This window comes from Furipterus horrens, unplaced genomic scaffold, assembly GCF_987537825.1.
Source record: "Furipterus horrens unplaced genomic scaffold, mFurHor1.1.pri manual_scaffold_6, whole genome shotgun sequence".
Classification (NCBI taxonomy): Eukaryota; Metazoa; Chordata; class Mammalia; order Chiroptera; family Furipteridae; genus Furipterus; species Furipterus horrens.
Genome location: NW_028327176.1, coordinates 18613323 through 18639517, shown reverse-complemented (window position 1 = coordinate 18639517; position 26195 = coordinate 18613323). Strand labels below are relative to the sequence as shown.

Here is a 26195-nt window from a genome sequence, read left to right as displayed (position 1 = left end):
GTGGTGTCCCTGAGAGGTGCTGGGGAGTGGGGTCAGTCATACTCTTCGTGGTTCAAAGTTGTCTCTTTGTGCCTTTCTTTCGGGATTGGCACCTGCCACCAAACCAAGCGGCAGGCAAAGCTTCCATGATGGTAGGAGTCAAACTTTTGCATCCAACATTTCAAACAATTCAGTTGCATCCAGAAATTACACTGTGGGGATTTTAGAAACAGTTGTTGAATTGGCTTTCTAGAAGGGCTACTTACATGAAGGCACTTTCTGCAGAATTTTTGTGAGTAATTTTTACATTGGTTGAGCAGCTGGGCTCAGTGACTTCCATGGCCATGTCTCTCTCTCAGGTTTGATTAGTTATTAAGCCATCAATTGCTGTGTGACAGTACAAGCTTCTGTTCCTCTTTATGGATGGTTTGCTGTGATTCACTGGAGCATTTCTTTCTTTCTTTCTTTCTTTCTTTCTTTCTTTCTTTCTTTCTTTCTTTCTTTCTTTCTTTCTTAATACCCACCTGAGGATATGTTTATTGATTTTAGAGAGAGAGGAAGGGGAAAGAGAGACAGAAAGAAACATCAATGTGAGAGAGAAACATCAATCAGTTGCCTCTTGTATATACTCCCCAATCAGGGGTCAAACCTGCAGCCTAGGTATGGGCCCTGACCGGGAATCGAACCTACAACCTTTTGGTGTATGAGATGATGCTCCAGCTAACTGAACCACTGGGCCAGAGCTTCAACAGAGCATTTCAAGGGAAATCTGGCAAAAATTGTTTTCCCATGTACTTTATTTTCACTTTAGGAAAGCAATTTAAGTTTTAGATGGTATCATCACATCAAGCCATCTATTACTGGCAGTTTCTATGATTAATATCCATGTTTGTAATTTGTAAACATGTAGCCTCTTGAAAAACTGCTGGAAAGGAAGACAGTCAATGCAAGGAATGATGAGATAAATGCAAATGCACCACTATAAAGACAACGCCCAGCAAAGGAATCCCAGACAAATTAGGTAATCTGTGAATGTTCCTATGTCTGTTCTCAAATGTTCTAGACATTTTGTTACAGGATATTCTAAAAAGAAGGTACCAGAACTTGGTGACTCACTCTTCTTCTTCTTAAAGCAGGCTCTTTAACATTTACATATTTTGCAATACTTGTTTGTTGGTAATGAACTCCTTTAGTTTTTTTTTTTTCCTCATCTGGGAAGCTCTTTATTTCTCCTTCAGTTTTAAATGATAGCCTTGCTGGATAGAATAGACTTGGTTTTAGGTCCATACTTTTAATCACTTTGAATATTTTGTGTGAATTCCTTCTGGCCTGAAGTGTTTCTGTTGAGAAATCTGCTGACAGTCTTATGGGAGCTCCCTTGTAGGTAATTAACTGTGTGTCTCAGTGACTCACTCTTAAATGAGAGCCTTCTACTCTGTTTCAGACTGCTGTCTAGGACTTCACTATCTGGGGTCCTGGAGGGGATGTTAGATACCAACAATCAAATACCCCGAGGGCCTTCTGTGGTGGTGATGGGCCTTGATGACTGTTGTTTTCACATCATCTTCTGACCTAGAGTCAGAGTGGAAGGGAAAGAGCTGCCTGGACTTTCATTATTATTGTAGTAATAGTCTTCTGGAGGATAGGATTTTTGCTTTTCTGAGCAATCACTCTCTGTTTGGTGGAGATTGTGGCATCTGGCGGAGTCTGGGAAGATTTAGAGTGTAGGATGCAGCTGAAGGTGTCCAACAGTTATTCCCACAAAAAGTCAGTGTCAGGGAGTCAACCCTCCCTCCCTCACATCATTGACATTTAGCAAGCTTCTCCCAGCCCTAAGCCTGTGGGGTATGTAGAGGCTGGAGACATTTGCCATTCAGAAATTTATGAACTAGTTGGAGAAGTGCATTATGGTTAGGCAAAGTAATATATTCCAAAATGTATTTCACAGAAAACTATTTCCATTACAGTTTTAAATATTCCTAAACCACTCAACTCAGTGTGAACACAAAGTTAGAGTCCAGTTAATATGGGTAGAATGAATAGATGAATATTAAAAGCCCTAAAAAATTATTTGGTAAAGAAATTTATTTTTTAGACTTTGTATTTTAAATTTACAAAAAGGTTGCAAGAAGAATACAAAGAAATATTAAATAGACTTTACCCACGTATTAACACTTTGCCACATTTACTTTTCATTCTCTCGTTCTCTCTCTATATATGTGTTTATAGGTACATACACAGATATATAGATATATGTATTCTAAGTACACAAATATTTTTATATATTTATGTATAGAAGTAATAGAAATAAATATAAAGCATAAAATTTTATTTCTGAACCATCTGAGGGTACATTTCAGACATCGCACCCCTTTACCCCTTAAGCTAAAAATAAGGATATTATGACAGAACCACAGGCTATTTTTAAGAATCAGGAAGTTTAGTATTGTTATAATACTATTGTCTAGTCCATAGATTTTATGCAGCATTATTTCAATTTTTCCAGTAATGTCCTTCATAACTCCCCCACCCTGGTCCCCAACCCAGGATTGTGTCTTGTAATTAATTGTCATGTCTCTTTCATCTCCTTTAATCTGGAACAGCTCCTTAGCTTTCCTTGTCTTTTGTGACATCAGTGTTTATGAAGGGAACAAGTCAGTTATTTTTTAGAATGTCCCTCATTTTGAGTTTGTGTCATGTTTTCTTATAATTAGATTCTGAGTCTGCTTCGTGGGCAGGAATACCAGAGAATTGATGTGTCCTTCTCAGGAGGACATAATGTCAGTTTTCCCCATTGGTTGTCATGTGAACTTTGGTCATTTGGTGAAGGTGGTATCCACTAGGTTACTCTTTTTTTCTTTATAATTAATAAATGATCTGTGAGAGGAACTTTGAGACTATGTAAATATCTTGATTATCAAACTTGCATCCACTAATTTTAGTATCCGTTGATGATTCTTGGCTGGATCAATTATCGGGCAGATTACAAGATGGCCAACCATGTATATTAGTTGGCATTATTCTGCCAAAAAAACTTTCCCAATTCTCCTGTTTGTTTGTTTATTATCTGTTCTAATTTACGGAAGTTTTATTTAATGGATTATAAACCAATTTTGACCATGATTTGTTTTGGTGATTAAAGTTTTCCAGAACAACCTGCTTAACCCAGGGTTTCCTAAGCTCACTTCCCCACTAACTGTTTTCCCTTTGGGCTACCCATTGACATCCTGTTGAAAGAGTTCTGTGGAGTTTGCTGGGGGCAAACCCTGCGGCCACACTGCTGTGAGAGGGGCACAGCCACTCTCTGTAGGAATTCAAGGGTGGTGGACCAGTTGTGGCCGGGATGACATGGAAGCCTTTACTAGGGAAGCGTTGAGGTTCTTCTGAAAAGTGAAGATGCAGATGGAAGAGGAATGAAATGATCAAACACTTACGAGTCAGAAGTTATATTATGTATGTTTATAGGAGTAAAAAGACCAGCTTGGCAGGGAAAGTGGGGGGCAAGGTTGAAAATGAAGACTGGGGATGTATTGAGAAGGGCCTTGAAAGATAGCCTAAGGAACTTGGGTGCTTTCTTGAATGTGTGGGGGGCCACTGAAATATTGAGCGGGGAACTGATGCGATGTTACAAAAGCAGAGCTAGAGGACAAGAGGAAGGACTGACTTGGGGAGAAGGTGGTAAGGTAAGAGGCCCTTACTGCTGCCCACAGGAAAGGTGATGAGGATCTTTATTTTGTGTATTTATGACTTTTTCTCCAAGAGAAAAGATATAACTTCTTGTGTAAACTCTGTAACCAGAACTTTGAATAAGTTGGACCTGTGGGATGTAATAAAAAATGAAAATTCGCTTTATCTTCTACTTTCCTTTAAACTTTATTTAAGAGGTGAATTCTGGCAGTTTTGTTACCACTTTGATTACTTCCAGTCAATAAAAAATCCAATGGTCATTTCTAAGTTGCCTAACACAATCTCAATACAGGACAGAGAGGTGAGGGCAGCAGGAAGGTTTTCATTGAACTTGTGCTGGTGTGAGATGGCTTCCTATCTCTGGGAAGGTTCAGTTACAGCTCCATGGCTTGGGGAGGTGCTTTTCTCCGGTCAGCTGCTCTCTCTCAGTCCCCAGTTTTGGGAGGTCCACTCTACACGGACTCTGTTGGAGGTCCGATCACCTGTAGTCATTTTTTTAGAATGATTTAAACACCTCCGAGCCAGCTCTCTCTCTGTCTCTGTCTCTCTTTCATGCATGGGCTACCTTAAGACCAGGGCCAACACTTCACATCTTCTGCACTCCCGAACTCTGGGTGTGTGCCCCATTTCCAATGTTGACATGACATTTTCTTCTTCAGCTTGTCTGGTGAACCCACTTCTAGCTGTTTAGATATCCAGACCACCACATTCCCGGTGCTGCCGAAGCCACATGTTAGCCTCACATGTGGGGCTATGGAAACACCCTCATGAAGTTTGAGGCAGATACACCTCTCCTGGCTTTAGGAAGATGTAGGATTCACACAACAGTGCTCTCTAAAGAAATCCTTATCACAAATTACCACCCCAGTCATCCAAACCCTTTTACCCTTGATAATGGGTGAGGCGTAGTGAGATGGTTTTACACAGATTTCCTTTGACCATTTACATTGAGAACTAGCACTTCACTTTGTAGACAACCTTCTCCATCTTATTGAAAATTCCATTGGTGGTCCTTTGGTTTTGGATTTCTCCTCTATTTCTGACGTGTCAAATGTTGACTGTGATAGCCCAGTGCATATAATATTCTGCCATGAGCACAGGTTCACAGACTGGCGTTCTGCCATCTGAGCGTGTCCAATCCAGGAGGCGAAGTCAAACATCTGCATGCTGTGGCTCTCAGCTGCCCCTGGCATTCACAGGTGTGATCCAGCACCTGGAAATGAGAGGACACATTTGATGTGAAGAGGGCTTTGTTTTGGTCAGCTCAGCATGGCAGGTGCAACTCCTACGCGCCCTGTGTTGGGTCCTGAGATAATGTAGAATCTTAAAAGTGAACACGTCAGCACATACATAGTTTGGCTTGTAGTTAATGTGTCATTCTTATGGAATTATCAAGGAAAACAGTTTGGTTTTCATAAGATATTTAACACATCCCTATTAACGTTACAAATTCTTCAGTAGACCTATAATAATTTTTCTGTTGTTTTTACAGGTGGTGGAGAAAAATGCAGATCCAGAAACAACGCTTTTGGCCTACCTGAGAAGAAAGTGTATCCTTTTGGGGGCAAGGGGGCAGGGCAGTGGGTTTAGGGTTCTGCCACCTGCATTCCAGCTGCAGCTTTGTCAGTTGGCAACTGTGCGACCCCAGGAAGTCATTTGAGTTCTGGGTCTGAAATTCTCAGCCATTGAATAAAAGAGACTGTTCCTGATGTTCCTTAAGATCACTTCTAGCCATGGCTCTAGTAAAGCCAAGGTTTGATCCTGGGCCTATAAAACAAACAGTTCCCAGAGGCGCTCGTTAACACTGGTGAGCTTCGTGGTCATTCCTGCTCAGAGGAGCTGGGCTTTCCTCAGCTGGTCTTTGCCTAGTACATCAGGGGGCTTCCTGGGGAATGTTCCTAGCTCTGAGAAGCTGGAGAGGAAGTCAGAGGAAGTGGCGTTTGTTGGGAAAGAGATACCTGAGGTGGGGAGCTCTGTAGAGGCACCATCCATGTCGAAATGGCAATGCTGAGAGGCTTGGACAGGGGGCCTTCAGATCCTGCTCTTCACTCAGCATGGAGAGGGTGCCTGTAAGGGCCCTTATAACTTTTTTAAAATTTATTTTTATTTATTTATTTTTCAATTACAGCATGCATTCAATATTATTTTGTATTTGTTCCAGGTGTACAGCATAGGTGTTAGACAATCATATACTTAAAAACGCCCCCCTGGATTTCTAGTACCCATCTGGTACCATACATAGTTATTACAATATTATTGACTATATTTTCTATGCTGTACTTTACATCAGTGTCGCTGGTTCGATCTTCCAGTCAGGGCACATCAGAGAAGGAAAACTCTGATTCCAAAAAACCTCCGCTGCCTTGCGGCATACCTCTTCAGGGGAAAGGCTAAGGGAGTAAACCCCGACAGAAAATCCGGAGCCGGAGTCCCTAAGGCGGTTTGACGTTGTAGTCAACACCGGCAACTCCTGCGGCGCACCTGAAGCCAAGCTGTATTGACTCCGTCTTTCCCTTGGACCCTTCAGCTGCGAAGAGAGGGGGGGTCTGCTGCATGGGCAACAGCAGACCCTCCATATCACCCTGCCCAGGCTCTGTAGCTTCATCGCAAGATGTCGATTCAACACGGGAGGAGACAGATACCGTGTCACTCCCGAGTCGGACTGCACAACCATTCTCGGCGGTGCAGATAGACTCTTAAGAAGCTACACCATTGTCTCTCGAGACGGACGGCTGCCGACGACGACTTTACATCCCTGTGACTATTTTTTAATGAGCCCCTGTAACTTTTGTTCTTTCAGAGTAGAAAAATATTCTGAGACCCTGGAACAAAAATAATAGTGAAAATATAATAAGAGCTAACATTTACTGAGCACTTACTTACTATGTGCAGGTGGAGTTCAAGGTGATTTCCACAGGTTATCTCACTGATCTCCACAGCAATCCCTTTGACAGGAGGAAGCAAGACCAACATAGGTTAAGGGACTTGCTTTTCTTGCCCAAGCATTTTGGGCAAACATCTCCGGAGCCTAGACCAAAGCTAGAGCCATGCTCTTAACTTTCCACCTGTACTGGAAACTCTCAAGGGGTCTGCTGTCAGGACATTGCTCATCCTGACCTCTGTCAACAAACCCCTCTTGCTTCCAGAGGCAGGAATACACAGTGGCTGATTCCAGTGACACATTTGAGAACAACAAAGGATTGTTTCATCAGCCGCACAAGTGATCCTGGAATCCAGGACCTTACCTCTGGTTCCCTCCCTTCCCATCACACGGTTGCTGGCTCTTGTGTACATTGACTGGATTTTTGAGCCAGAGGGGGCAGGTCTGGAGGTTCACAGCACATGAACCTAGTAAGTTTTTGAGATTGTTGACATCAAGTTTAATTTTCTACTAAAGTATTGAAAGACTGAATGCATCAGGAAGTCCTGGTCATAGACATTGGCTGGTTTAAAGGTCAACTCACAAACAAAGTCCAAAACTGAAAGTTGGCACATAAATATGAAATCCCTTTTGCTTATTGATGCCTGTGTGGAGAGCTCATTTGTGGGGGTTTCCAGGCAAGAGAGAAGACCTTCCTGGCATCCAGAAAGATCCTTAGGCTAGAAGAAAATCTTGCGGAACTCTTGCTGCCATTGATATTAATGTACCCCCAGAGTTGTCTGAGCTGCTGCTAACTGTATATATCCTGACTAGTGGGAAGAATAACTGAAGACATAGAAAGTCCTCCCCAAGTGTGTTTTAGAAGAGGCAGCCACATGGTGAAGGAGGAGCCCCCACATCTGGAGTCAGATACCTGTGCTTGAGCCCTAACACTCAAGGAAACACAAGTGACTGTGTTAGCTTGCGGGGCTCATGGTACCTCTTGGATTATAGTTTGTTTTTGCTTCAATCTGTGGGGAAATAGCAGCCCCAGCCCCACCTGCTAACCAGTCAGAATTGTGGGGACTTCGTGGGTATACGTGCTTTCCAGGTATAAGATGCTGTATCATTGTTAGTAATTAATCTCATCTTGAAAATGAGAGACGTGCCCAGGAGAAGATACCCTCAGCTCCCTCCCTCCTCATCAGGTAGCTGGATGGTTAGGGGCCTTTCTGAGGGAAATGTAGCAGTGGAGCTTGTGTGTCTCAGGGAGTGTGGCCACCATGATGGCTGTTCTCTGGAATAGCCTATTACTGAGTCACTTTTACAAATGCCGAGCAACAAATTTTTTATTTCTGCAAGTATGTGTAAGACATGGCTCCATTATTGGTCCTGGACCTCAAAAATATCTGCATTTTAATTTGCCTTCACATATCATATAGACTGGATATTCAAAAGCCCTGGTCCAGCCTCATGTGGCTGCCTGAACTTCATCAGCTGCAAGGGTTCAGGATAAAAAGCTGGGATTCAGCAACCCCAGAGCAGATAAACGTCACACTCCGCTCTGGGCAGATGTGACAGCTGTCCCACATGTTCAGACTTTGAGGTGCCCAATTCACCTGCCTGGGGAGATCACAGGGCTGGGGACCTATCATGCTGTGCCTGGAAGACCCTGACACAAGAAAAGTCTCCAGGATTCGAGTCCCGGCCAAGTTTAAGTCCTAGAACTCAAGTCCCAGGGGATGTAGCTTGGGTGCTTTCCTGTGGGACTTGCATGCTTCTTCCCTCAGGGAAGGTGGACATGACCCTAATCCCTGCCCCCCTGGGGCTCAGTGCAGCCCCTCTGATGAGGAGGTCCTGTGGGTCTGCAGTCTCCCTGGTGGAGGATGCCAGAGCCTGTGCGTGACAGTGACCGTTCTGTACTCACAGGTCTGCCCAGGTGTTTCTCAGTAGCCCAGCAAAGACTCTGTTTTCTCCGAGTCATGTTCCTTAATCCTCGGCCATCCAGTGGGGCTGAGCGGGACCAAGCTGGGCTGCGGAGAGGGGGGCTGTGGAGCTTGCACTGTGATGCTGTCCAAGTACGATCGCCTCCAGAACAAGATCGTGTATCCTTTACCTGTTGACTGATTGCCCATGTGAGGATGATGAAGCAGTGGTCAGCTTGTGAGTGAGTGTGTGTGCATGCACATGTGACCTTTCTAAAATCCAGATTCATTTCAGGTGGCATGCAATCCTTCAACAGGTCTCCAGTGCCCTCAGGATAAAATCCCATGCCCTTGCTTAGCACACAAAGCCCTTCACAATATACCCCACCCTTCCTTTCCAGTTTTCTTTCTCTACGTGGTCCCAGCACTCCAGTCGTCAGGTATCCTAGTCCCTCATACAGAGACAATTGTGAACAACTAACCTTCCATACCCACTCATTTCTTGGTCTTTGCATAAGCTGTTTTTCAAGTCTTTTTGAATATCCTTTCTTCCAGAACTTCTCTACATGGATAATGTTACTAGCTCTTTAAGATTGAGAAAAATATCACCTCCTCTAGGAAACTTTTCTTGATCGCCCAAGACTGTGCGAGGCACCTATTGTCTGAGCTAGTCCCATGGTGCCCTGCGCACTTACCGTGAGATATTGAAATTACATCTTCACACTGGCTTCTGTTTCCCTGGGTCGACTGCAAGCTATTAAAGAACAGAGACTTCATCTTACTCACCTTTATTCCTCAGCCCTCAGCAGAGTGCTTGGTGTGTGGTTGGCTCTCAATAACTTGTGTTGATTGTGCAAGTGAATGAGTGATGGATAACGGAATGGATGTAAGCAAGCACTAAGGGGCTGGTGTCTCGTGTTCTCTGAGAGATGGGAGAAGTAGAGGTGGGTGAAAACAGACACGAAAGTGGCTGCAAGTTCTGAAATGGAAGAGGCTAAAGAAAGTGGAGCACAGGCTGGGCCTGGAACCTGCCAGAAGCTTCCCCTTAGCTCAGCCTCCAGGGTCGGGCTGAGTGAGAGGTATCTGAATATGACCCTGGCTCCCTAGCTCCAGCTGGGAGGCCTAGGATACATGGACGCTTGACCCCGCAAGGCACTGGAGGGACTCAGGGCCTACCAGAAGGAGAGTTACCTTTGTCCCTCTCTCAGAGTCTTGGGGGAGAGGCAAGGACACCTGTAGAAGAGAAAAGAACATAACGTAGAGTGAATAGAAATGGCACACAGCATCACACTCCACTGTGATGACTGGAGAGGACAATGGAATGGCCTTAACACAGGGTTGCAGCCATTTTTCTGCCAATGCCTGTCTGGCCCCCATCTGCTCCTTGCACCATGTTGCTGTGACGACAGTGGAAGGGATAGGAAGCACCAAGTCACGGCTGCATCCTGTGCAGGTAATCAGAGCAAAGGGGGCTCATGCAGACTTGCTTTGGATTTTTGGGCTGAGTGCCACCCTTGGACAAAGGAAACATTGTGACCTGGCCACCTCCCCATCTCCTTAGGCATGAAGAAGTGGGGGGCTGGGGGTTAGTGGGCAGAAACAGGAGGAGGTGCCCAAGCTGCAGCTCCCTCCTGTGGTGGGGTGAATGTAACATTGCACGACTCCAGGGGAACCAAGAGGTCAGTTCCATCTGGCGGCTGGACAGTCCAGCTGCACCAGAACTGGAGGGAGGAAGGATGGGGGAACTTCCTTACCTTGAGCTCAAGTATGCTTAGGAAATCCCCTGCCTTCCCAGATTCAAGATTCCAAATGCTCCACACCCCTTGATAAAAAGCCCCCTACTCCCTGCTCCTTGAGTGGCAATTCCATTGCACCTGTCATCTGCCTCCTGTAGATAATACAGATGTGGGCTGCTAGGCCTCCATCCTCATTAAGTGGAGGTAAGCAAGGCCTGAGTATAAGAACAGAAACATGCGAGGGTCTGACCAAGGCTTTCTACCTGATGGCATCAGGCCACCCGTGAACAGATTGAAACTGGGAACGCTTTTGGGCAGGGTGGGCAGTAATCTGGGAGCTTTCGTGGAGAAAATGAGGATGCCCTCAGGCAAAGTGGAGCACACCTGGGAGCAGAGCACTGTGGGAAGGGAAGACCATTGTTCCCAGTGCTTTTTGTTAGGGGAAACTGAGGCGGAGGGAGGTGTCTTGGGGGGATTACAATCACTGAGGGTGCCAGAGGTAAGCCCGGGTCTTAATCCTGCCCTGACCATTTGGGGAGACCTGTTGTTCAGAGCACGCCCTCTCTGGGCACTGCCATGAATCTGGAGCCAGGGCCTCTGGTTGCGCAGCTGATTATATGCCTTGTGGGTGGCCTCTGGGACCTGTTAGGTGAGGGTAGAGCAGGGTGGGGGTGGTACTACTTCGCTCTACAACTTTATTTCTTAAGGAGGAAAGGGAAAATTACTCAACTTGTCCAACCTGCAGGAGACGCGAGAAGGTGCATTGGGACTTGTCATTTTCTTTGAGAGAAACAGATGAAAGAAAGAATGAACAGTTTAAACACTGGGATCATATCCATATAATTAGGCTAAAGCTCTGCCTTTTCAGTGACACAGACCCTTTTTCCTGATGCTCTTACTTTGGCTCCCAAATAAGCTGCAGAACCATGTTCCACTTCTCCTTGTCCACTGATTATTTTTCCTTGGTTTCCATGACATGACGCTCCTCTCATTCTCTTCCCATTTGCGTGTTCACACCACACGCTGGCTCCTCGTCAGCTCCGTCCTTATGGCTGCTGGGCCCCAGGGCTCTGACCTGGGCCATCCTTCCCTTCTCCATCTTCACACCCTCCCTAGGTGAGATTAATACCATCTACATGTGCATAGTACTCACGTTTATATCTTCAGCTTTGACCTCGTCTGTGAGGTTAGATTCATCTTTCCACATGCCTACTTGGCATCACTATATGGATGTCTAGTCTCAAACTTAACAAAACCCTATTCTGACCCTACTTCTTTCTTCCCCAGTCTTCCTCCATCTGAGTCACTGGCAAAAACACCCATCCAATTGCTCAGCACAAACATCTAAGACCCATCTTTGATTCTTTCTTTTATATGCCACCCCTGACCTTTCCAGAAGTAGCGGCTACCTCCACGTCCTGTGATGAAACTTTCATAGTCTCTCAGTTTTTCTATTATTGCTTGGTCTTAGCCACCACCCCTCTTGCCTGGACCACTACAGTGTCCTGGTCCCCTGCTTCTATTCTTGTCCCCTACAATTCATTCCCCACCCAACAGCCAGAGTGATTCTTTGAAACCATAAGTTAGAGCTTATCACAGAATGGCTTCCCATCACACCCAGAGTAAAAATCTGGATCCCTACCCTTATGAGGAGCTGCGTGACCTCCCAGGATTTCTCTCATCCCAGCGGGTGTCATCCACACTGACTTTTTAGTGACTCTAGCACACCAGGCTTTGCACCTGCTTGCTCCCTCTACCCGGAGTACACTTTTCCCTGATCTAAATTGTGGTAGTAGATTCAACTTCAAGGTCACCTTTTCAGAGCCGCCATTTCTGTCCACTGTGGGTCCTGGCACCCTCTGCTAATTCTCTACATAGCACTGATCTTTACCTGGAATTTTTTAGTGTTTATTTATTTTTGTCAACATTTTCCCTACTAGGACATGAGTTTCATGAGACCAGAGACCTCAGCTCTCTTCCTCACTGCCCTGTCCCCTACCATGCCTGACACATAGTAGTGTCTCAGTAAATGTTTATACAATGAATGAATAGAAATGCTATGCACTGGGGGTATAAGACTCTAATAATTTTACTTTATGTAAGTACCAAGAAAGACCCTCAAGAGACATAATAATAATAATAATAATAATAATAATAATAATAATAATAATGTATATGTGGAGAATCTCCTTGTAATAAAATCTCGCAGGTTTGAATAAAAATTCTGTGATATTCAATGCATATAGAAAATTCTATATGAAATATTTATTTATTTTTGTTTTCTTAAAATATGTTTTATTGATTATGCTGTCACAATTTCTTTTCCCTCTGCTCCTCTCCACCCAGTGGCCCCCCTCCCTCCAGTTGTCGCCCCCTTTTAGTCCATGCCCATTGGTTGTGCATATAGTTCTTCTCAACCTCTTCCTGTCTACTCCACTCCCTCCTACTGTGCTTCTTAATTCCTGTACCATCTCCCTCCCTTTCCTCCTTTTCTCTCCCTGCTGACCTTCCCCCAATATGTTCCTCATGCCTATAGTTCTTTTTCCCCTCTCGTTGCCTACTTAGTTTGCCTTTGTTTCAGTTCCCTAGCTTCTGTTGTTGGTTGTTGTAATACAGTTTTCATTTTAGTGTTCATAGTTTTGATCCTCCTTCTTCTAAACCAGTCCCTTTAACATCTCGTATAACAGTGGTTTGGATCTAATGAACTCCTTCAGTTTTACTTTGTCCTGGAAACACTTTCTCTGTCCTTCTATTCTGAATGACGGCTTCGCTGGATAGAGTATTCATGGCTGTAAGTTCTTGATTTTCATTACTTTGAATATTTCTTGCCAGTCCCTTCTTGCCTGCAGGGTCTCCCTTGAGAAGTCAGCTGATAGTCTAATTGGGGCCCCTTTGTACATGATTCTTTTCTTCTCTCTTGCTGCTTTTAAGATTCTCTCTTTATCTTTAATTTTTGACAATTTGATTATAATGTGTCTTGTAGTGGTTCTCCCTGGGTCCAGTTTTTCTGGAACTCTCTGTGCTTCCTGGACCTGTAAGTCTATTTCCTTCTCCAAGTTTGGGAAGTTCTGCTTCATTATTTTTTCACATAATTTTTCAATTTCTAGTTCTTCTTCCTCACCCTCTGGCAATCCTATTATCCAAATGTTCAATCACTTATTGCTGTCCCAGAGGTTTCTGAGCCTCTCCTCACTTTCCTTACTTTTTGTTTCCTCTCTCTGCACTCGATGACTGTTTGTTCCTTCCCTATGTTCTGGTTTGTTGATTTGATCTCTGGATTTTATTTCCTCACCACTTTTCTCGTATGTGTTTTCATTCATTTCAGAATGAGTAGCTTTTGTTCCTTCCCTGTCTTGTTCCAAATCTTTTGTTAATTCTGTAAGCCACCTTATCACTATAGCTCTGAACTGAGCCTCTGAAAGGTTTTTTATTTATTCCTCTGTCAGTTCTCTCATCTGCTGCCTGGTGAGCTGCGTCACCGGGATTTCAATTGTTGTCTGCTTCATTCTAACAGATTTGTGTTTAGCTTTTTTCCCGGGCAGGCTGTAGGGGGCGGAGCCCCATGCACTCATCACTGCCTGGCGACCGGCACTGATTGGTGACTGGTGGCAGTTGGCGACCTTTTTCACCGCTCTGTGGCTCTTTGTGTGGGGGCGGGGATCCAAGATGGATCCCTGCCATTACTCTCCTCCAAGAGACCAGGAGGCTCCTTTCCCAGAGCCTCACTGTCCAAGGCAATGGGGGGTCTGCCTTCCCCAGCATTGGAATCTCGAGCTGCTGGGTCTCAATTGCAGCCGGGATTGCTCCCCTGGTGTTTCTTGCAGTCCTGCCGCTTTTCCCGCTGCTACTTTGGACAGCTCAGCCCAACCCTTCTGGCCTGATTCTGATCTCGCCCCTCCTACCCATCCAGACAAGCACCGCTGGTTTATAACTTCATACGTTGGGCTTCCATGTAGTTTTATTTTCTGAAATTTCTAGTCATCTTTTGTTTTGAGGTAGTTGTATTCCTTCTTAGTTGTAGAGGGAGACCGAGCGTGTCAGTCTAAGCCTCCATCTTGGCCGGAAGTCTATATGAGGCATTTTTCAATTCTTATGTCTCCACCTGATGTCAGGGGTTTCCTTCACTTAAGAAGACAGTGGCATCTGGTTTGGAATAAGATATGTCCAGTTGGCTCCAAATAAATGCTGGTTCAGTTGACTTGTGGGGTCATGTAATTAACAGAATGTGACACAGTTGTTCCATTCACCATGTGTGTCTTTGCATAAAAATCTCCTAAATCTCTGGACCTGCTTCCTCCTCTGTTCAGTGAAGGGAATGAAGGATGAGAAGTTGTTTTGGACTCTAGTAATCACTATTCTTTGAAGGGACTTTCCTACTGATAACTAACATTGGTTGAATTCCCTGCATATGCCAGGTATAATACTAAGAGTTTTATGGGAATTATCTCACTGAATCCTCACCACATCTCTAGAAGTAAGTACTAGGATGAGGGACCTGTGGCTCAGAGAGGGTTGGTAACGTGCCCAAGGTCACATTGTTGGTAAGTGGTAGCACTAGGATTTTACTTCATGCAGTGACACTACCCTACACTGCCCTGGACATGACCTGGCTTCAGTTGAGTCACATACAGAGTCTGAGATGGGTCTGGTTAACACAGGTGTCCATGTCATCTGTCCCTTTTAGGAGAGAATTGCCAAAAGCCATGGTTCCCAGTGTGGGTTTTGCACCCCCGGAATTGTCATGAGCATGTACACGCTGCTCCGGAACCAGCCTGAACCCACCATTGAGGAGATTGAGGATGCTTTCCAAGGTATGGGCTTTGTGGCACAGCCCAGGAGGTGGTACGGCAGGTGGGGCTCTGTGGGGGTCAGCTCAGAACCCAGGTGGAAGGTGGGAATGGGCTAGGAGTCTGAGACACTGTTCTTTGGAGAAAAAGCTCAGGCCACCCCAATGTGGTGGCTAAGATCTGCTGGAGGGTTGGCCTTCTCCTAGTTTGAAGAACATTCAGGCAGATTGGAGACATCTTGCCTTAGTGTTTGACTTTCTGAGGTGTCTTCCTGTCCTCTCTCTGCACTGGGATGAAGTGGCAGTGGGTGGCTGGCTCAGGAGATCATTTGGAAATCTACAGAGGCTAGTGATATTGATTCCTTCCATTTCAGCTTTCACCAGGACAGGATTCTGCCAGGCAAAGACCACATCTGAGGAAGGCAGCCATGATTCTGAGCTGTGGGCAGGGATGGCTTCTCACTTTCCCTCTGTGTATGAGCCTAGGAGTCTGGGCCAGGTGACTGTTTCTCTGAATTGAATAGAGAAGACTCCTCATTCATTCACCATTCCAGTCCATCATTTATTTAATCATATTGTATTGAGTCCTATCATATGTCAGGCACTGTACAGGGAACAAGGGACACAGGGATGAAAGATACAGGCCTTACTCCAAGTAGCTCATACTTTAAAAGGGGAGAGACTTCATAATGTAGTTCAATAATTTCCCTCAAAAAAATGTGACTAGGTACCATGGAAGTACTTAGAAGAGCACCTGAATTAGTCTGGGTATTCTAGGAAGGCTTCCTGGAAGAAGCGATAGATGTTTTAAAATCAGGAGTACAAGGAGGAGGAGGAGGGGCATTCCAGGAAGAGAAAACAGAATATGCAGAAGGCATCTAACTGATCCTGGAGTGAAGCCGTAAACCCCTCACCTGCCCTAGAGCCTGCACTGACATTGCAACCTCTTCTTCATTCCACAGGAAACCTTTGCCGCTGCACTGGCTACAGACCGATCCTCCAGGGCTTCCGCACCTTTGCTAGAGTAAGTGGGGGCCCTGGAACATCAGTGGTCCTGCTCTTAAAGCAGCAACACTCAGGAATCACAGTTGGGAAGGATGCCAAGGGCCTCTGAATGACAGAGAAGATAGATAAGATGGCCAGGTGGCAGGTCCTCTTGTTATGGGTACCTGGCATGGGCAATGGATGCTGCCATTCTTATTCAGAGAGGGGTTCTCATCATACCACTGGGACTTTTTTTTTTTTTTTTTCTTTCCCAGAAAAGCCTGGGGAACCAGTTCCTGAAAGGTGCCCAAGAGCTAACTTCCGCTAAGACATTTAGGCTTGGCAGCCTTTCTGGGAGACTAGCATGCTCAGCCTGTGGCAGCGGTGCTGAATGGGGCATGTAATAACGACCCACCCCATCCAACTCAGCATCCACGCTCCTGCTTTCCTCTCCTGGCTGTCTTCTGCGGTTGGCTCTCTGCTGCGCTTAGGAAACTGCTAATCAAATCTCTGGTTTGTGAACCACTGCAGTGCAAAGCCACAGCCAAGGTGTGTGCGCATCGCTTATACAAACACAGGCAACCTTCTTCTCCTTTTTTGGCTTAACGCCTCAGATTTTACCTGATGCTCCAACTAGGTCAGGTTGATCCTGACTCCTCTCAAACCATCTTCTGCCAATACAATTTGGGGTTGATGGTGGAGTCACAGACTATTGTTCGTCTTGCTGACCTGTAATGTACCAACCGGTAAGGTTGGTACATTACAAAAGGAGTGTTTCATTCAAACAATTCAAAAGGGGTGGAAATGCAAATGGGGCTTAGAAGGGTGGAAAATACCACACCCAGATGGGGAACTAGGAGGTGTGAATTTAAATGAAAATGATTGAAAGCTCAGATTCAGAGTCTGCAGACCTAGATTCAAATCCCATTTTATCACTGATTCATGACCTTGGCCAAATTTTCTTGTTTCTAAAATGGGGATTATAATAATACCTACCTTATAATTGCTGTTGAAAGTACTTTCTTGTAAGGCCCTCAGAACAATGCTGGGCATACCTTGAGTATACAGTAAATGGCAATTATAAACCATGATGTTGGTACATTTCTTCCAAGACTCAACATTTGATCCTTATAAATTGTTCAGCCTTCCCTGAGAACCAGGGATTGTTAATCATGTCCAAGAATTTATTTCATAGCAGCCTTCTCAAAGAGAAACAATTTAACCAGCTCTCCTAGTTTCTCAAAAGGGAAGGGCTTTTGAGTGTAGCTAACAGTTAGGCTCCTTCCCAAGGTTAAAGCGGTTCCACTGGTGGGCGGTGCTTCCCCCAGTGCGGCTGCCTGGCAGAGCAGGGCAGAGCTGAGAGCTCCGAGCAGCCAGAATGGCCGACACAGTGTCCTCAGAAGCTCATGCGCAGTACTCATCAGAGACCCCCGAGCCTTTATTCAGAGCCTTTTACCTCTTAGTTTACACAGTTTTTACAGACCCGGTTATCTCGTTTTCATGCCCATAGCACATACTAGAAAAGGGTGAGGAGAATCGGCTAGAGGGAGGCACACGGTTCACAGCGAGAAATGACAGTGTCCATCTAGCAGCGAGGAAGAAAACAAAGGAACCAGAAAAATAAGTGTGTCTTAGCCTCCTGAGAAAAGTGGAAATCGGTCCTGTAGGAAAAAGCACTCATATCCAACCTCAGTAGGCCTTGAGAGCAGTGACACGTCGCTCCTCACAGTAGTTGATGTCATGAACACATCAATGAGTTATCAAGAACAAAGATTTAAGTACGAACATGCTGGCTGGCATTTCAACTACCTGCAAAAGGTACTTCTGTGAAATACATCCTTCCCACAAGGACTGGGTGAGCGCGGCTAGCACCCCTTGCTTCACTTGGGACCCAGTGATCCCCCTGCATCACTCCTTCAAGAACAAATAGGAGAAGAGGCACTGTAGGAATCTCTCTTCGTTGAAGAGAAAGGGAAAGGGCAAGATGGTGGTGGAGAGGTCCAGATTAGAGCAGCTCTAAGATCTAATAGCCAAGCCGAGAATGCAGGAGGGGTCTGCACTTAGAGCAGCATCGGCAGGGGGTTGGGGCACGGCAAGGTTTTTCTTCCAATACCAAGACTGGAAGTGCTTTCTGGTTCTGAGGTCACATCTTTGGCTCCATGGCCTTCTGAGAGCTTTCTTGGGAACAGCAGTGGGCTGTGACTCATACTTTGGGAAATGTCAGGACTGAACGGTATCTCCTGTGATTCAATGCGGAAGGGCTGCCCCAGGTCTGCTCCTCCAGGAATTGGCCACCCTGGAAATGTGTCCATTGTTCCTGGAAGTTTTCCCCACTTTTGCCTCTTGGCACAACTCCATGGATCTGGAGTGTCTTCTGAGGTCCTGAGCTGAGATTCCTGCTTTCTTGGAGGCAGATCAGTCAGGTGAACACACCCCTTTCCTGATGCATCGGATCTGAGAGGCAGCAAGCTGGGCTCTGTGCTCTGTTATTGGCACTCCAAGAGGTCATTTCCCCATAGGTAACAGGTCATCAGACCTGTAGACTCCCTCCAGAACAGGCCCATAGTGAGGAGTAAAGCGTGCTTAGCTTTCTGGTGCAAAGGACCTCAGGCACACTTGCTGGACACATCTCTGTACCCAGCAACCGGTCTTTGGTTATTCTTGTCAGGAGCCCCACCAAGACTCCAGCCTGGGAGGTGCCCAGTCAAGAACCTGATTGACCTAGAAGAGGGGCCTCTTGAGTGCTGAGAACACCGATGGGAGGGGTTTCTGCCACAGTGGCTTCTTAAGGAAGCAGCACTGAAGAGGGAAAATGGGCATAAAGATATGTTTTGATAAAGTAGGAGGACCTATCTTTATGGAGAAATGTTCTTAACTCTAAGATTCCCTGCCGCTTTCAGGGGAGACCTTATTTGCTTATTCACAGGTAACTTAGTCTATGTTAAGCACGCAAGAGAAAGCAGTTAAAACAGAAGCCTTATCTCTATGCAAAGGCAAATGGGATGGGACAAGGTATCTACTAATACTATTGATGCTAGAAGAGGTGTCAGAACTGGATTTTGCTGGACATTAATAATGCAGGTTCTTTCGCTTCTGTGAAAGAAATATTCTGTGTGTGAATGTTGGTCATCTCTCTAGGATGGTGGATGCTGTGGAGGAAACGTGGACAATCCAAACTGCTGCATGAACCAGCAGAAGGAGCACACGGTAAATGGGCCCTTCCCTCCCTGGAGTCCTGGGTGCCAATATCAGATCAGAGGAGCCTGGAGGCCCTCCCCACACTCTTGGCAGTGGTGGCTGGAAGAGAAGACTGTCATGCCCAGACTAAGAGGGTGGGGAATGTGCACTTGAGCCTTGGGTCTCCTGGTAAGGCCTCCTTGTTCCTGCCTTCCAGGAGCTACCTGCCCCTGCACCAGCCTGCTGTGGTCTGCAAATGAGCTCACTTGGACCAAGGGCTGGGTTGGTCCTACAGGGCATTTTAAAAGAGGAGATACTGTACCACCTGCTGTTCCCTTTCCCAGCAGGTTACTCTCTCACCATCTTTATTCAAACCAGAGGAGTTCATGCCCTTGGATCCCACCCAGGAGCCCATCTTTCCCCCAGAGTTGCTGGTAGGTGGTGCCCCGGGGGAAGGCCTATTCGAGGCTCTGTGCCATGAGCCCATGAAGACCTACTTTATTTCATAACCCCTGGGTAGCTGTCTTCTCCTTGTCCTTTAGGTTTCAGCCTGAACTTCCCCACCTTTCTCTGACACCCAGGGGTCAAGTCCCTCTGTTGCAGACTCCCACAGGGACCCACGTTTCTCTTCTTCTTGCATGGGTCACTCTGAGGACACAGAGGGGATCTCTCTGGCACACTGTATATAGTAACAGGTGCTCCAGATGTATCTGCTGACCTCCTGGCTAAATGTAATGCATAACTGCCCTCCCCAAGCAAACCATCTCTTCTCTGTATGCAGTCGTTTATTAAATAAACAAACAAGCAAGCAAACAGAGTTGTATTCCAAGGAAATAATCCATGGCCTGCAGCTCTGTTTGAAGGACGCCTCTCATACCCATTTTCTTACCTTCATGATTCTGCTTCTTCACTCCAACATGTATGGTAGGGAAAGAATCAAGCCACCTTCAGAGCTTCTCAAGTGCAGATATCTCTAGGAGTGGTTGATCATGGGAAGACTGCCTTGCAAGTTCAATGGGCCAGAGAGTAGGGCTTTGCACTGGGCACCGGAATGTCTTTCTCTGGATTGTGGAAACTTGAAGGGCCATCTGTGTGATTTTGGGTTTTCTTTCCAAGCATCACCCCTCACACATTAGGACCAGCTCTCCATTGCAGTCCCTCTGACACCCCTTTCTTTGCTGATGCTTCCCCACACTTTGTCCACTGCACCTCCTGGACAGTGGGGACAGTTCAGGTTGCCTCATGACTAGGGACTTCGGCAGGTCAAATAGCTTCCCTGATCCTCAGGCTCCTCCTTTACCTGTAAAAGATGGGGCTCACCATGCATCAGTGAGATAATGTATATAAAAGTACTACAGCCTAGTTCCTGACTCAGTACAAGGTAGTTCCCTTCTCTTCTCCTCGAAATGTGTTTTCATTCTGAATTCAATAATTAATCAGTAGAGGAGTTGGTCCCATTGTGGACTTAAAGCAAGGGCAGAGGGCATGGCAATGGGAGGAAGGGGATAGCTCAGTGAGAAAATGACATTTTGCAGAGGCTGAAAGATGCTCCTCTGAAGCAGCTGCGTTTTGAAGGGGAGCGTGTGACCTGGATCCAGGCCTCCACCCTGAAGGAGCTGCTGGACCTCAAGGCGCAGAACCCTGAGGCCAAGCTGGTGGTGGGGAACACTGAGATCGGTAAGGGTGGCCCCAGGGCTTCCGGGGGGCCAGAGACCCGCTGAGGAGTCCTGGGCACTTGAATTTCTGCAAAACTCTTTGCTTTGGAGTCACACAGACCTGATTCGACCCCATGTAGGCTGATGTCCCCAGAAGAATGACTTCTCCCCTGCTCTCATTTTCTCATTTCATGTGTGTGTTAATGATACCTCCTTCAAGGGTTATTCTGAGTATTCACTGGGAACCTTGATGACTGTTCTCCATAAACATGTGCAGAGTCCCAGCTCTGTGCCAGTTACTCTGGGAGGGACTAAGGTGCCAAAATCAGTTGGACACTTGTGAGTTCAATACGCCAGAGAGAAGGGTTTTGCAGCGGGCCACCGGGATGTCTTTCTCTGGGTTGTGGAACCTTGCAAAGGACACAACAATTTTCCTCATGTATCTCCTAGCCTGAGGCAGTAGGGAGCGATGTAAGTAAAATATCCAGGCCAGGGCCTGGTGGATGCTCGTGGTTCCATGCATGTCTCTCTCTTCTTCACCCTTTTCTGGGGGTGCTGTGGTAAGCCCAAGGAGAGATGTCCAAGTGTGACCATGGCCACCTGCCCTGTTGGTACCCATGTGAGGTCCACAATACGACAACAGGTCAGGGAGACTTGAATTGTGCAGCTCTCCATCCTGGTGCCTGAAGAGACAGGAGCAGAGGTACCCAGGTCCCTACTCATCTCCACCCATTTCTAAACCTGGCTTGGCCTGTTCCCACTTTGCTGGGTCCCAAGGCCGGTGAAGCCTGCCGGCGAAGATCGTAGCACAGGTGAGGTCAACCATAGAGAACCTCTGGTTTGGCGGTACTTGACTTACTTTTAAGCAGCCAGGTCCAGCCTGTGGGAGACTCCTGGCTCTGGTTCTAGGAGGACCCTGGGTTCTGGTTGGATCTGCAGCCACAGAGAAGAGGGCTTGGCTCAGTTCCATGCTGGTGGAGCACAGAGCTGGCCATGCCCTTGTGAGCACAGTGTGTCATACAGAGTCCCCAGCCATGGTTTTGTGACATGCTGTGATGGCGGGTTGGCCTGTGAGACCTGCCTCAAGTGATGTGATCCTCTGGCCCATATAGCCATGGTCCAGCATAGCACGAGTTAAAGTGGAGAATGGCTGGCTGGCTGGAAGAATCTTCGAGATCCTTTGACAAATGACAAGTTCCTTGCTGTGAGTCACACAACACCCTGGACCAAATTATATTCTAAAAGAAGGGAATTCCCAAACATTTTACAAGCTTCAAATTAGAAATGATTTCTTAAGATCACTCCATCTGCTTCAGCCCCTCCTCCCTTGTACATGCACCTAACAGGGTAGCCACCCACAGCTGGGGCGGGGTGTTGGGAAAGCTGGGTGTAGAGAGAAAGTTACCAAGACCTACTGTCCCCATCTGCATTCTTTGTCCTGGGAGCTGATATTCAGACCTGCCAGACTCCTCAAAGCCTGGCCCACCCTTCATGATTCCTAAACAGCATGTGAGAGGATGTGGGATGATGTGCAGTCATTTCTCTTTTAACCCTTTCCCTCCCTGGCCCCGTGGACAGCGCTGGGAGAGGTGCTGTGTAACTGAGTCTGAGGAACAGGAACAAGTCTGTTTGTAAGGCTTCCACGTTGCTTAGCAGATTTCAAGTTTATTTCTCTTAGTCAATTTTCCTTTTTGTCTGAATGTTAGACTTTTAGTGTTATTGTTCCTGTTATACCCTGATTCTAACAATAGTTCAAGTACTAAAATGTGCCTATTTTTAGCTGTGCAATTTGGGCAAGAAACTTAACCTCCCGTGCCTCAGTTTCTTCATCGATAAACAGAGAAAATCACAGTCTCTCCCAGGGCTGTTGTGAGGATTAAATGAGTTAAAATATGCAGTGCTTAGGAGGGTTACTGATGTATCTTAATTTCCTGTGTTTTCTAATATTGCTTTTTTTTCACTTTTCATTTTATTTTTAATTTTTTTCCATCACCATTTATCCCTCCTACACCCTTTTCCACTTCCACCCACCCCCTTTCCCGCTGCAGTCACCACACTGTCATCCATGTCCTTCTAATACTGTTACTAAACACACACACAGGCCTCTAACCTCAGGCTTCCCGTTTCTCTCCAGGCGTTGAGATGAAGTTTAAGAACAGGCTGTTTCCTGTGATAGTCTGCCCAGCCTGGATCCCTGAGCTGAATTTAGTGGAACGAAGACCAGAGGGTAAGGGGAGGTTCGCCTGAGCCTCTTCAGGGGCTGGGATGCTGGGGATGGGTCCCACGGAGGGTGGTGGGTCCCAGGGCACCCTCCCCTTGGGCTTTCACTGTCAGCTGCTTGTTCTAGAGCCACCCTGCAAGGGAGAAGGGACACCTTTCGTTGCCTTCCTCCATGTAGCATCCATGGCAGGGTGCCAGTGGGCAGGGGCTGTGAGAGTTTTAATAGTGCCTCTTAATCCTGGCTACACCTTAGAATCGCTCATAGGGTCAGGGATCAGGTGGGGTGGGGAGGGGAGTGGCTTTTTTAAAAACGTGCCAGGACTTCCCCCTCTGAGATCTGATTTTGTTGAGAACCACTGGCTTAGAGGAAAGAGCACTCTGGTTGTAGGACAAGAGGCCTGAGGTTGGGTCCTGGATATTCTATTAGCTATGTGGTGTTGGGGAAGTCACTTAAGCGCACTGGTCCTTACTTTTCTCGTCCATATAAGGATGTGAGTCCTGGCACAGCTTCCCTCAGGCTGCTGCTGAGAGCTTCAGAGCTTCTGTGTGTGGAAGTGTTTTCTGAGCTGGGGAAGGGCCCGCTGTTATTCTGTGTGTGTGTTCCCAGGGATCTCCTTTGGAGCTGCTTGCCCCCTGAGCTCTGTGGAAAAGACCCTGCAAGATGCTGTTGCCGAGCTTCCTGTCCACAAAACAGAGGTGTTCAGAGGTGTCCTGGAGCAGCTGCGCTGGTTTGCCGGGAAGCAGGTCAAGTCTGTGGCGGTGAGTCCTTGATCAGAGGCCCATAAGGCTCAGAGGACCGGATCTTTCATCACAAGGCAAGGGGGCTAGTCCGGCCTCTGCTGCAGACTCCAGGGGCCTTGAATTTCAATGCCGAGAACTGCCTGGGATGTGTGTTAAAGATACAGATTCCTGGGCCCTGCCCTTAGACATTCTGGCCGAGGGGGACTGGGGTGAAGCCCTGAAGTGCTTCTGATGAAGGTGGTCTGTGGCCAGTCCAGGTGATGCTCCCTCTGTGACTCAGTCTTTTCCCTGAGGTCGGAGAGATGGAGCCTCCTGCCCCCGCTTCCTGAACTTGGCCCAGGCTCTCTCCACAGGTGGATGAGACAAAAGTTAGAGAGAAGCCAAAACAGGGAAGGCACTGTGTTTTAGTACTGGGGATAGAGCCAGAGGAGACCTACCTGAGAGGAGGGAGGGGTCCATCTGTTGACTGTCACAATCAGCCTTCAGACCAGCCCCCAAATTCCCAGTTTGCAGGTGGTATTCACCTACCTGGTACCATTTGAAGCTCATATTTGTTGATGGTGTTGGGAAGAAAGCTAGCCATTCCATTCTTTTTTTTTTTCCTACTATTTTTAAAAATTAAAACAAACAAACAAAACAAAGCAAAATAGCCTACTTCCATTCACCACACCCTACCCCAAGCACCTGCCACTTTTTGTTGTAGATGAGGAGACATAAACTCAGAAATCTCTAGTGAATTCCCAGCTCGACTGGAATCTACTTTCAGGAAGAATTTGTTTCCACATTGCAGTTGGTTTTCTTCCTCTTTTCCAATAATGAACCCTGTGTCCAATCTCCTTACATTCTTAGCTAAGTTGCCAGGAAATTCAGATCCAATTAGAACAAATTGTTCCTCCTTAAAGCTTCCTCCTCTTTTTCCTTGACCATTATCTTCTGTTTCTGATCTACTAACTTTGTATGGCCTCTGTGATAAACCACACCTCAACCCTTTCAGAAAAAGCTTGGGTGAAATTAAACAAACACATTTCAAGGGGCTGAATCCAGTTTACTGACAGTAAATTTAAGACTGGCGCCCCAATCCAGAGTGTTTGGATCTCAAGTTTTGCCCGTTGTCCTGAGCGCTGGAGTTTTGACTGTGCTGGTTTAGTGTCTACAGGGGCGGGCGGTCAGATGTTTCTTCAGCAGGTATCACCCTCCTGCCCTGTGTTCAAGAGTTGCCTGGGTGGACTCTCATGCACTCTCTCTGCTTGTCCTAGTCCATTGGAGGGAACATCATTAACGCGAGCCCCATCTCTGACCTCAACCCGGTGTTCATGGCCAGCGGGGCCAAGCTGACTATCGTGTCCACAGGTGAGCTGCCTTGTGCGGAGGGTCCTGGGGGAGAACATCTCACAAGAGAGGTTACTTTCTGAAGAAACAGTTCAGAGTTCAATGACCCAGCTGTGTTTGGATTCCTGGAAGTTACAAGGGATCACCCATGTTGGGGGCCAGGAGAGCTGGGCCATTTCTTTATTAGGAAGTCACAACAGACTCTGTCACCAGATGCCTTACCTAGTGGTGTGCTGGAGCCAGAATGCACCAACTCAGTATAGCCGGTTGCTGGGTTTTCAGCGTTGTTAAACATGGCCATTAGTAAGAATGCAATTATGTAAACTTACCATGAGATAAATTATATTAATAACAAAGGTACTGAATACTCCAATTTACCACTTCCTAATTATTATACTTTATTTTACTATTGTCTGTGCTGCTGAGGTTACTTCCACCTATGGTATCTGCAGTGGAAATGCAATCTAATGGTGGGCCATTGTGCATCTTCCCTTGTCAGAGGGTCCCCAGAATGTTCCCCTGGCTGGATGACTTGCCAGAGGGACCACAGACTCAGCATATAGTTGTATTCATGGCTGCAACTTACTACAGAAGGAGGATACAAAACAAATCAGCAAAGGAAAATGGCCCATGGAGCAAAGCCTGGAGGAAACCAGGCACAAGTTTCCAGAGTCTTCTCCCAATGGAGGCACACAGAACATGCTTACCTCCTCCAGCAACAAGATGACTCAACCACACAGTCTGCCAGGGGTGTGTGTTAGAGATTCAGCACCTAGAGTTTTAATTGGGCTCTGGTCACAGCTTTGCCTGGCACACACCAATCTCTAGATACCCAGAAGGAAAGCAGGTGTTCAGCTTAAACCACATTGTTTTTTCTTACAAAGAAATAATGGCACAATGAGCCATTCTTATCAGGGGATGGTAGGAACTCTCCTGAGATCCAAGTTTGTAAATAGGTCGTTCAGGGGATAGCAGGTCTGCTGAGTCAACTCTGTTACCCTCTTTTCAATGTCACATTCAGCAAAGTCACCCTGGTGGCTTAAAATGGGCTATGGTGGGAGTATTTATACCACAGAAACTAAAGAATCAGGGCTCCTCCCACCCCAAAGCGCCAAT

At 46.5% G+C, this 26195-nt stretch overlaps 1 protein-coding gene across 2 annotated transcripts in view; it reads left to right on the top strand.

The window, feature by feature from the left end:
- XDH (xanthine dehydrogenase) overlaps positions 1-26195 on the top strand; it is a 60256-nt gene that overhangs the window by 1211 nt on the left and 32850 nt on the right. Inside the window, exons 2-12 of one of the 2 annotated variants that reach the window (XM_090281102.1) lie at positions 5159-5216; positions 8535-8631; positions 9796-9904; positions 14872-14998; positions 15936-15997; positions 19096-19164; positions 19482-19568; positions 20670-20811; positions 22924-23016; positions 23617-23768; positions 25007-25100. In XM_090281102.1, coding sequence (XP_090137228.1) covers positions 5159-5216; positions 8535-8631; positions 9796-9904; positions 14872-14998; positions 15936-15997; positions 19096-19164; positions 19482-19568; positions 20670-20811; positions 22924-23016; positions 23617-23768; positions 25007-25100 — 1090 coding nt within the window. Of the gene's footprint in view, positions 1-5158; positions 5217-8534; positions 8632-9795; positions 9905-14871; positions 14999-15935; positions 15998-19095; positions 19165-19478; positions 19569-20669; positions 20812-22923; positions 23017-23616; positions 23769-25006; positions 25101-26195 lie in introns of both variants that reach the window. The other variant, XM_090281101.1, reaches the window with a different exon arrangement.